Below are 12,180 nucleotides of genomic sequence, written 5' to 3'. Positions count from 1 at the left end.
TATCATGGTTCACATTTTCTAAGCATAACTTTCATTCTGTCTTAGTTATACATAGCCTTGGGGTTACTTTTGATGTGGATAAGGCTGCAGGAAGGTTTTTATTAAACCCCCCCCCCGCTATTTCTAATGTAGTTCTAGATTTTAAAGACTAACAAAATTGTGTATTTTTGTGTAGCACAGTCATAACTTTTAGCTAGAGGTCAGGGCTCTGTGCAGGACACAAACCATGTCTTCATGGACCTCGGCCAATTGTTATATTAAAATTAACGACGAGTATTATTTCAGATTTTTCACTCTGAGCTATCTCATGCCTGATACATGAATCCCATAACCTATAGTAATTGATAGAACAATATCAACAATTCAAAAACTCTTTAACTGTATAAATTTCAAATGGTTTGCAATTAATGGGGATCCACTGTTTTTATCGTTTCAACTGCGCATCATACCCTCGGCCAATTGAAAATGTCGTTCACGCACTTTTCTCCCCAATGAGAATTTTGAAAAGTTGGCAAGTATGAATCCGAGTACAATATTCACACTGTTTTGCAACGTCGGCCCATTATCTTAGCAGCATGTGGACGATATTTCAGTCCGTAGTCTCCTTCAGCAGCATGTGTTGTGTCTTTAAAACGTATCCGTGTTAAAAGTTATAAAAAGACACAAAGTGTAGAGGGAAAATCTCACTGGATTACCAACTTTGTGATCACGTACACTGGTAATGCACGTTTGTAATATTTGCACGTTCACGACATGGCCAAAAGTATATGGACACTAGACTGTCACACCCATGTGCACCCATTCCAAAATCATGGCAATTAACAGAGTTATACCCATTTGTTCTTATAATAACCTCTACTTTTATGCAAAGGCTTTACACTAGATTCTGGAGCGTGACTGTAGAAATCTGTGCTCATTCAGCCACAAGACAGGTCAGGTACTGATGTCAAACAAGGAGGCCTGGTGTGCAGTCAGCATTCCAGTTCATCCCAAAGGTGTCCAGTGGGTTGAGGTCAGGCCATCCTTAAAAAAAATCCGTTTCCTGTCCACCGGGTGAGCAAAAAAATTTTCAGTCGGGAGGGCGGGAGATATATATATATATATATATATATATATATATATATATATATATATATATATATATATTATGGATGGATAAGAAATCGCAATGCTGTGTTTGCTTTTTCTTTCAGTACTTTATTACAAAAGCAGACACATTTAATAAAATGACAGTTTAATCAACTGAAACTTGTACAAAAACTTTAAGTTAGCATTTTAAATGCTGATGCAACATTTGCAAAACTTTTGCAAAGGTATTTAAAATGTCCGACACACGGACTTTTTGTAGTTCTAAATCGAACGTTAGGCCTAGTTCGGATGAAATTACACTATTAAAATGATCACTGAATGATTTGTTTTTCTGAATCTTTACTATTTTGTTGTTCGCTAGAATACCATTTTGCGATTTCACACTTAAGTAAAATTTAAAACTCCGGATCTCCTTCCTTCATGGTGGCTGCCATTTTTTTGTGCCGCACGGCGCATGTGCAGAGCTGATTCAGTTCAGAGTGCGCGCGCACTCGGTGGAGGCAGTAGTGTGTCGGGGCCGTCGGAGGGAACAGAAGCAGAGATAACGCTTATTTTGTCTCCGGTAAACCAGTCTTCTCTCGTTCAATTACGTGCTGGCATCAAAAGACACCGTTGGTTGTAAATGAAACCAAACTGAGTCGTTTGAGTGTATTTTCATACACAAATGGAGAAATGTTCGCTGAGTGTTTAATTGTGTAGCCGCCACTGCAGACCATTGTCGTTGTTAATTCATAGCATGCTCAGCTGCGTGAATGTGTCATGCACCGAAAATAAGAGATTTACAAGCCAGGAACGCCTCATGATGCAATACGCAAGAAAAGAAAGAAGATTTACTGCCATTTTACTTTGTATTTGAGTAAAGTGAATAAATAAATGGTCTGTGGAAAATACATTTAACCCTGGGAACTGCATGCACAGGAGTTTATTTTGTGTTTACTACTCCCCCCGGCTACTTATTTGTCATGGCTGGCTAGTATGAGCCTTATGGCCCTTTTCCACTACCCTTTTTCAGCTCACTTCAGCCCGACACGGCTCGTGTTTCGACTACCAAAAAACAGCACGACTCAGCTCGCTTCAGCCCTGCTTAGCCCCTAAAACTCGCACCTTTTTGGAGTGGGGCTGAAGCGAGCCAAACCGTGCCGAGTGAGGCTGGGGGCGTGAGCAGACACTCCCCTGTGCACTGATTGGTGAGGAGGAGTGTCCTCACATGCCCACACACGCCCCGCGAGCACGCTGGGATCTGTAAACACCGTAAACCCGGAAGAAGAAGAATTACGAATTACGAGAATTTCTGAAGCCTTATGCGCCTCGCCTCATCTATACGCTCTTGCCAGTATCTGTTGGTGTTGTCGGTGACAACAAGCCACAGCACCAAGACCAGCAACACTAACGACTCCATGTCCATGTTTATTGTTTACTATTCGGGTCGTGAGACTACCGCTTAAAAGCTCACTGATGTCACTGTTTGCGCTGCTTAACGACATCACGCGACGTCCACCCACTTTCGCTAACTCCACCCAATGTGTCCACCCACTTCCAGCCAGCACGGTTCAGCACGGTTGTAGTTGAAATGCAACTCCAACAGCCTCACTCAGCTCGACTCAGCACGGCACGGCTCAGCCTGACTCAGCCGCGTTTGTAGTGGAAAAGCGGCATTAGTGGAAAGCCCTGGGATATGTGTAAATGTCAAGTTCGATTTTAGATTTACGAACCCGAAAAAAAATGTCGGAAAACCAGGGTTAAAAAAAAAAAATTCAACCGCACAAACGGCACTCACCCGGCCGGTGGACCGGAAACAGAACATTTTTTAATAATGGCCTCAGGGCTCTGTGCAAGACACAAACCATGTCTTCATGGACCTCGGTTTGTGCTGAGGTGCATTGTCATGGTAGAACATGTTTGGGCCCCTTAGTTCTAGAGAATTCATAACGTTACAGCATACAAGAGACGTGCTAGACAATCGTGTGCTTTCAACTTTGAGGTAACAGTTTGTGGAAGAACTACATATGGCTATGAAGGTCTGGTGTCTCTAGAACTGTATTTGCACATTACAATTTACTAAACCAGAGCATGAAAGCACAGAAAGGAGTTCTCCACACAAGGGGCTTTAACTTCATGAAAATGTTACATGAAAACGCAATATGTGAATACATCGAAACCAACAAAAGAGACAATTTGCTTGCATTCCTGATTTTAACATGCTGCAGTGTGCCACACAAAGCCCAGTCCTCTTATTAATGTGTGAATTTTGAACCCTAAAAATGGAGTCATCAACCAACTCAAGCTGTATTTGTGAATGGCAATTTACATTAAGGTCAGCCCAGTTTTAGAAACATGAGGGGGGAAACAAAACAAATTTAGAAATCTCACAAAAATCACACAGCTGTCATGTGCAATATACTTAAACTTGTGTGTGTATTTTCGGTCATCACACTGGAAAATCATGTGCTGGACTGTAGACGGAGTTGCTAACTTCCTAATATAGCCTTCCACATACTTTTAACTTTAGTACATAAGCTTGTAGAAGTTTCCCCAACATTGCTAAAATGTTTAGCAACTGCTGTCATGGAATTTGTCCTGTGCACATCCATGAGAGTCTGGTTCGGAGCAGCCATAAAACAAGACAGGAACAGACTGCAGTGAGCAGTAAGGTCAGCAGAAAGGATTATCGGTACTCCCCTGCCCAGCTTCCAGGATTTGTACATTTCACAAACCAGGACGCAAGCAGAGAAAATCATTAAGGACTCCTCATACCCTGGTTACAACCTTTTCCAACTCCTTCCCTCCAGCAGGCACTACAGAGCACTGCGAACTAGAACCACCAGTTATAAAAGCAGCTTCTTTCCCCGTGCCATCAACACCATAAACATCTGACCTGAACCAGCTATCCATTATCCATAACCGCTTATCTTGTGCAGGATCGCGGGCAAGCTGGAGCCTATCCCAGCTGACTATGGCCAAGAGGCAGGGTAGACCCTGGACAGGTCGCCAGATCATCGCAGGGCTGACAGAGAGACAAACAAACATTCACACCTATGGTCAATTTAGTTAGCCTACCCTGCATGTCTTTGGACTGCGGAGGAAAACCAGAGCACCCGAAGGAAACTCACGCAGACACAGGGAGAACATGCAAACTCCACACAGAAAGGCCCCCATCGGCCACTGGGATCAAACCCAGAACCTTCTTGCTGTGAGGCAACAGTGCTAACCACTACACTTGCACCTCCTGTATACTCCTGTTTGCACTACTTCACTGCACTCTGTGTACACTGACTGGCGTGTATATTTTTAGTATATTGTGTCTTGTCTTTAAATATCTTGCATATTGTCTATATATGGTGTACTGTTTATATTGTTGACAGCATACATTTTTATAATATATTCCGTACATGATCGATATGGTACAGTGGTGCTCGAAAGTTTGTGAACCCTTTAGAATTTTCTCTATTTCTGCATAAATATGACCTAAAACATCATCAGATTTTCACACAAGTCCTAAAAGTAGATAAAGAGAACCCAGTTAAACAAATGAGACAAAAATATATTTGGTCATTTATTTTATTGGGGAAAACGATCCAATATTACACATCTGGGAGTGGCAAAAGTATGTGAACCTGGAGGATGAGCAATTAATTTGAAGGTGAAATTAGAGTCAGGTGTTTTCAATCAATGGGATGACAATCAGGTGTGAGTTGGCACCCTGTTTTATTTAAAAAACAGGAATTTATCAAAGTCTGATTTTCACAACACATGTTTGTGGAAGTGTATCATGGCACGAACAAAGGAGATTTCTGAGGACCTCAGAAAAAGCGTTGTTGATGCTCATCAGGCTGGAAAAGGTTACAAAACCATCTCTAAAAAGAGTTTGGACTCCACCAATCCACAGTCAGACAGATTGTGTACAAATGGAGGAAATTCAAAACCATTGTTACCCTCCCCAGGAGTGGTCGACCAACAAAGATCACTCCAAGAGCAAGGCGTGTAATCGTCGGCGAGGTCACAAAGGACCCCAGGGTAACTTCTAAGCAACTGAAGGCCTCTCTCACATTGACTAATGTTAATGTTCATGAGTCCACCATCAGGAGAACACGAACAATGGCATGCATGGCAGGGTTGCAAGGAGAAAGCCACTACTCTCCAAAAAGAACATTGCTGCTCATCTGCAGTTTGCTAAAGATCATGTGGACAAGCCAGACGGCTATTGGAAAATGTTTTGTGGATGGAGGAGACCAAAATGGAACATTTTGGTTTAAATGAGAAGCGTTATGTTTGAAGAAAGGAAAACGCTGCATTCCAGCATAAGAACCTTATCCCATCTGTGAAACATGGTGGTAGTAGTATCATAGTTAGGTCCTGTTTTGCTGCATCTGGGCTAGGACAGCTTGCCATCATTGATGGAACAATGAATTATACCAGTGAATTCTAAAGGAAAATGTCAGAACATCTGTCCATGAACTGAATCTCAAGAGAAGGTGGGTCATGCAGCAAGACAACAACCCTAAGCACACAAGTCATTCTACCAAAGAATGGTTAAAGAAGAATAAAGTTAATGTTTTAGAATGACCAAGTCAAAGTCCTGACCTTAATCCAATCAAAATGTTGTGGAAGGACCTGAAGCGAGCAGTTCATGTGAGGAAACCTACCAACATCCCAGAGTTGGAGCTGTTCTGTACAGAGGAATGGGCTAAAATTCTTCCAAGACTGTGTGCAGGACTGATCAACAGTTACCGCAAACGTTTAGTTGCAGTTATTGCTGCACAAGGGGGTCACACCAGATACTGAAAGCAAAGATTCACATACTTTTGCCACTCAGATATGTAACATTGGATCATTTTCCTCAATAAATAAATGACCAAGTATAATATTTTTGTCTCGTTTGTTTAACTGGGTTCTCTTTATCTACTTTTAGGACTTGTGAGAAAATCTGATGAAGTTTTAGGTCATTTATGCAGAAATATAGAAAATTCTAAAGGGTTCACAAACGTTCAAGCACCACTGTATATTATTGATATTTTTATGCATGATATTGTACATCCTAGATAATGTTTTATAGATATAGATATTTAGGCTACAGACCTTGTATAATACAGATATTTTAGACATTGTATGATATAGGTATTGTATATTATGTATATTGTATGCAAGTTGTAGATTGTATATTATATTGTGTAATTTTATATATATACACACACACACACAGTTAGGTCCATAAATATTTGGACAGAGACAACATTTTTCTAATTTTGGTTCTGTACATTACCACAATGAATTGTGAACAAAACAATTCAGATGCAGTTGAAGTTCAGACTTTCAGCTTTAATTCAGTGGGTTGAACAAAATGACTGCATAAAAATGTGAGGAACTAAAGCATTTTTTTTTTAAACACAATCCCTTCATTTCAGGGGCTCAAAAGTAGTTGGACAAATTAAATAATTGTAAATAAAATGTTCATTTCTAATACTTGGTTGAAAACCCTTTGTTGGCAATGACTGCCTGAAGTCTTGAACTCATGGACATCACCAGACACTGTGTTTCCTCCTTTTTAATGCTCTGCCAGGCCTTTACTTCAGCGGTTTTCAGTTGCTGTTTGTTTGTGGGCCTTTCTGTCTGAAGTTTAGTCTTTAACAAGTGAAATGCATGCTCAATTGGGTTGAAATCAGGTGACTGACTTGGCCATTCAAGAATATTCCACTTCTTTGCTTTAATAAACTCCTGGGTTGCTTTGGCTTTATGTTTTGGGTCATTGTCCATCTGTATTATGAAACGCCGGCCAATCAGTTTGGCTGCATTTGGCTGGATGAGAGCACACAGTACGTCTCTGAATACCTCAGAATTCATCCGGCTGCTTCTGTCCTGTGTCACATCAATAAACACTAGTGACCCAGTGCCACTGGCAGCCATGCATGCCCAAGCCATCACACTGCCTCCGCCGTGTTTTACAGATGATGTGGTATGCTTTAGATCATGAGCTGTACCACGCCTTCGCCATACTTTTTTCTTTCCATCATTCTGGTAGAGGTTGATCTTGGTTTCATCTGTCCAAAGAATGTTCTTCCAGAACTGTGCTGGCTTTTTTAGATGTTTTTTAGCAAAGTCCAATCTAGCCTTTTTATTTTTGAGGCTTATGAGTGGCTTGCACCGTGCAGTGAACCCTCTGTATTTACTTTCATGCAGTCTTCTCTTTATGGTAGATTTGGATATTGATACGCCTACCTCTTGGAGAGTGTTGTTCACTTGGTTGGCTGTTGTGAAGGGGTTTCTCTTCACCATGGAAATTATTCTGCGATCATCCACTACTGTTGTCTTCTGTGGGCGTCCAGGTCTTTTTGCATTGATGAGTTCACCAGTGCTTTCTTTCTTTCTTTCTCAGGATGTACCGAACTGTAGATTTTGCCACTCCTAATATTGTAGCAATTTCTCGAATGGGTTTTTTCTGTTTTCGCAGCTTAAGGATGGCTTGTTTCACCTGCACGGAGAGCTCCTTTGACTGCATGTTTTCTTCACAGCAAAATCTTCCCAATGCAAGCGCCACACCTCAAAATCAACTCCAGGCTTTTTATCTGCTTAATTGAGAATGACATAACAAAGGAATTTCCCACACCTGCCCATGAAACAGCCTTTGAGTCAATAGACCTCTTGCAGTCACGTGACCGGAATGTAAACAGCCGCCATCTTGTCGGTAAAAAACACAGAATATTGCTGCACTCATGTACAAAATGGATCAATTTCAACCGACGGACTACACGGCTCATTTTTCTAATGAACAAATAACTAGATATATGTCTAAAATAAACGACCTACAGATTAGTGACCCTTATCGATTACCGGACGTAGTTTTCACGACCGTGTCAGTGGATATTGAACTGCCAGCGGAATTGCCAGATGTGTATAATTACCTCATTAACTTTCCCTCGCTGTTCAGTGGTGAAGCACTGCGTGCTTATAAATCTCTGGACAGTTATCTTTACAGAAATTCAGGATTTGTCAGCCCCCCTCAAATGTGGCATCTTGTAAACAAGAAAATAATCCTCATTGGACGGGTAAGTCACTTAAGTATTGAGACCCCGCTGGTCTCGCTATCTCGTCCGGAATGTTGTGCATGCGATGGAAATCGCTACAAACCGTCATTTTCTGCTGGAAACCAATGTCCAGTAAGTCCATACGGTTGTAGTGGATATTGAAGTCCGGTACAGACGAACAACACGCAAAAATACACACAAAAAACAAACATGCACAGGTAGGGAGAGCTTGTAGTCTATCACTATTACTGTATATATGGTATACCTGATAGCAGCAATCCATTTTGCATGCCTGTCAGGGTCCCGTGGCAGCCTACTGTCAAGTGTATGTGAGCATCATGGTTTTCCCACACTTGAAAGGGAAGGACTCGGACACAGGATTCCACTCGTCTTATGTTTTATTGATTTTCAGTGGAGTTGACGTTGTAGTAGAATTGTATATAGTAGGGTTTTCCAGAAGAAAAGGTAGAATTAGAAGGCGGAAAGATGGCGTTTGACCGACAAGGTGGCGTCTGTTTACAATCTGGATCGGATGTGACGTCACATGCAAGTGCTCCATTGTCCAATTACTTTTGGTCCCTTTAAAAACGGGGTGGCACATGTTAAGGAGCTGAAACTCCTAAACCCTTCATCCAATTTTAAAGTGGATACCCTCAAATGAAAGCTGAAAGTCTGGACTTTATGTCCATTATATAACTATAACTTGAATATGTTTCAGTAAACAGGTAAAAAAAAAAAAAAAAGTGTGTGTCAGTGTCCAAATATATATGTATATGTATATATGTGTGTGTGTATATAAAATGTTAGTACATTACATATAATATATGTAATGTACTGAATGTGTACATTATACTTTTTTCTTATATTACATACTTACACATTCACACTTTTTTTCCCTCCCCTGTATTACTAGAAAAAAAAAAAAACACTAACTGCCAGAACCAAATTCCTTGTGTGTCAACATACTGGGCCAATAAATCTGGTTCTGAATCTGAAATGAATGAAATTTGCTATCGCCTATTCTTATGCATTATCATATTATATCAGTAAAATCTATCTTCTGCAGCAGCCCCAGAAACTGAGTTCAGGAAAGGTTAGTGATCTGTCAGGTCAAGTCAATCACCTTGTTTTTCTTTTTCCTTAAGAGGGTCTGTGTTGTACACCCTGAAGCCATTTTCCATCCCACATGCAAAGCATCCTGAAAATGAGAAAAAAACAACAAAAAGGCTATCAAATGTACATTTTCCAACAGATTATTTCTTTCTCAACCGAATGAGACAACGCTACTCAAAGTAAACAAACAACTATTCAGACGTTTTGCCCCATAATATCTTTCACTTTTACAACAACTATTATGCTCATGCCGTTTTACTGGCATTTCTTAATAAATTAAACATATAAACAAACTAGTTAGCTAGCTATCTACTTAGCAAACCAATAACTAATCAAGCGGCCATTAAAACCTGATAAAGGTATCTCGAGCGACTGTTTTTTTTTCATTTAGCTACTTTAGATGTTCTGTATAAACCAGCACCTAGATAGCCATAAATCCAAAATATACAACTATTTTCACTCAATCGACCTGAAACTATTAGCTACACCGCTAATGAAGCTATCACCAGCTGTCGCCTTCACGGCTGCATAGCGATGGTGATGTTAGCTTAGCTTAGCTTAGTTCATCAGGAACAACACAAAAACATACCATGATCTTGGTTGAATCCAGCATACAGAAGTCCATTTCCGTGAGGGTTGGATGGCAGTAAATTCATGGTTTGTGCAAGTTACTCAGTCCAAAACTGTCAAAATCACCTACTTGAGTTCAAGCAACAAGACACCATTCCTCTAACTAGGCTCTATAGGATATAGGGTTTGGCGTTGCTGTATCACCAAGCGTTCCTGCCCTGTCCTACTCCCTCCTTTACTCAGCAGGAAGCTCAAAAGATGGCGAAACAACCACAGGAAAAATAATCAACGAGACCAAGAGCAATGGATTGGAAAAGCTGTATTTTAAGACTAGTTAGCCGCCTAACTAACAGCTGGTTTCAGTCCCCATTTTGAAAGTAGAAATCTGCCTGTTTGGGGAGAGGCGCTGTGGCAGTGAGGGAGTACAAACGCTCCTGTCTAAGCTGCAGCCATCAGTGAACGTTTATTGGATGTAGATTCATTGTCACATAAGCGTTTACACAAGTATGAAAGGCAGAGCCAAAAATCTCAAAGCGCTCACAATAAATTTGCAAATGAAGAAAATAACATATGAGAGGCATGTTGTGTTTATAATAAAATAAACGAATAGTAGAACTGCATCAATAGAATAAATATAGGTCTATATCCCTTTAAATATCAAAATGTGACAAAAAACCCTTATTCCCCAGATGGGCTTTGAATCTAAAATGTACTAATATTCGTGTTTTACATGTCCTAGTTTAATTAACGGTGTCTTACTCAAAATTGAGACCAAAAATACACAGAAATAAAATAGAATTTTAGAAGGCCATGACACAAAGCATTCGTTTATAAATATATACCTCTGATACCTTACCAAAGCCCCAGTGGCCTAATGGATAAGGCACTGGCCTCCTAAGCCAGGGATTGTGGGTTCGAGTCCCATCTGGGGTGATAGTTGTTTTCTGTAAAATTACATTGTGATCATTGTAAAAAAAAGAATAAGAAAAAACCTGTGTGGCCACTGAAAGTCAAAATGAGTCACAACGTTTTTATAATGTAAACACAGGGCTCGAAATTCGCGGTGGTCCGGTCGCCCGAGGCGACTCAATTTGTCATTTGGCGGGTAATTCCTGTCACGTTGAAAATAAATATATAAATATATATGAAGGGCTGTGCGATATATCGAATATACTCGATATATCTCCGAAAATTCTTTGTGAGATACATATAATTATTATATCGTAACTATCGAGTATTTTATGGTCATCTGCCGACTTGCGTTTGTTTCGTGTTTGTTGCATTTGTTTAAAACCTTTTCCGGTGGTTTTCTCCCTGTCCCTCAGGCAGTAATGTGAGAGGCTGCCTTCAGGGTAAAAAAACAAAACAAAACATTAACGTCACGCACTCGCCAACCAATCCCGGGCGACATCTGGGTGCTGAAAGGAACTTGCGGGAAGATTTCCTAGTTCCGGTTTACAGTGCTGACTCAGTTCGTGCAATCGCTGGTGTTGCATAGGCGACCGTGTAAGCTCTGTCAATTTCAGCGACAAGTTAAAAATGGAAGCGGACGAATTGGGTCCTAAAAGAACTAGTAAGGGGTCAGTCATCTGGGATTTTTTTGGATATCGCGAGGAGGACGTGGAACAGCAAATGCCAGTTTGTAAAGTGTGCAAAAAAAAAAAAAAACAGTCTCAAAATACTCGGGTCTTGAAGTAAATGCACATTAGACATGAACAATGGTAACTACTCTCTGTTGTGTTAGTTTTGACAAAAGTAAAATTCATACATGAACAAATTTTGGCGAGTTACTTTGGAAGGTAACTAGTCCGGCTGGCTGGTGAAAAAAATATATGAATTTCGAGCCCGGAAACATGATGATATTTTAAACACAATACAAACTTTAGTCAACCAACTATTTTTGAGAAAAAAAAAAAAACTTTGTCAAAGCTGTGTTTAATCTCTCTACAATCCCAATTCCAAAAAAGTTGGGGCGCTGTGTAAAATGTAAATAAAAACAGAATACAATAATCTGCAAATCTCATAAACCCATATTTTTTTTCCACAACAGAACATAGACAACATATCAAATGAGACATTTTACTATTTTATGAAAAAAATATTAGCTGATTTTGAATTTGATGGAAACAACAAGTCTCAAAAAAAGTGGGGACGGGGCAACAAAAGGCTGGAAAAGCAAGTGGTACTAAAAAGAAACAGCTGGAGGAATATTTTGCAACTCGTCTCGTCTCGTCTTCTTCCGCTTATCCAGGACCGGGTCGCGGAGGCAGCAGTCTAAGCATGGGAGCCCAAACTTCCCTTTCCCCAGACACCTCGGCCAGCTCCTCGGGAAGAACACCGAGGCGTTCCCAGGCCAGCCGAGAGACATAGTCCCTCCAGCGTGTCCTGG

The 12,180-nt window shown here is 40.5% G+C and overlaps 1 protein-coding gene and 1 non-coding gene across 2 annotated transcripts in view; one reads left to right on the top strand and one right to left on the bottom strand.

The window, feature by feature from the left end:
* The window catches only part of wdr45b (WD repeat domain 45B), a 31,262-nt gene extending 21,055 nt beyond the window's left edge, over positions 1-10,207 (bottom strand). The window contains exons 1-2 of the mRNA XM_060938966.1: positions 9,811-10,207; positions 9,232-9,306 (exon numbers count right to left, since the gene is read on the bottom strand). Of these exons, the coding sequence (XP_060794949.1) occupies positions 9,232-9,306; positions 9,811-9,877 (142 nt within the window). The 5' untranslated portion in view covers positions 9,878-10,207. The remainder of the gene's footprint in view (positions 1-9,231; positions 9,307-9,810) is intronic.
* Positions 10,208-10,651: 444 nt separating this feature from the next.
* trnar-ccu (transfer RNA arginine (anticodon CCU)) lies at positions 10,652-10,724 on the top strand. The gene has a single exon. It is a non-coding gene; the product is annotated as a tRNA-Arg (tRNA).
* Positions 10,725-12,180: the final 1,456 nt, after the last annotated feature.

This window comes from Neoarius graeffei, chromosome 14 (genome assembly GCF_027579695.1).
Source record: "Neoarius graeffei isolate fNeoGra1 chromosome 14, fNeoGra1.pri, whole genome shotgun sequence".
Classification (NCBI taxonomy): domain Eukaryota; kingdom Metazoa; phylum Chordata; class Actinopteri; order Siluriformes; family Ariidae; genus Neoarius; species Neoarius graeffei.
Note: the sequence above shows the minus strand (reverse complement) of the source record. Positions and strands in the feature narration are given on the sequence as shown.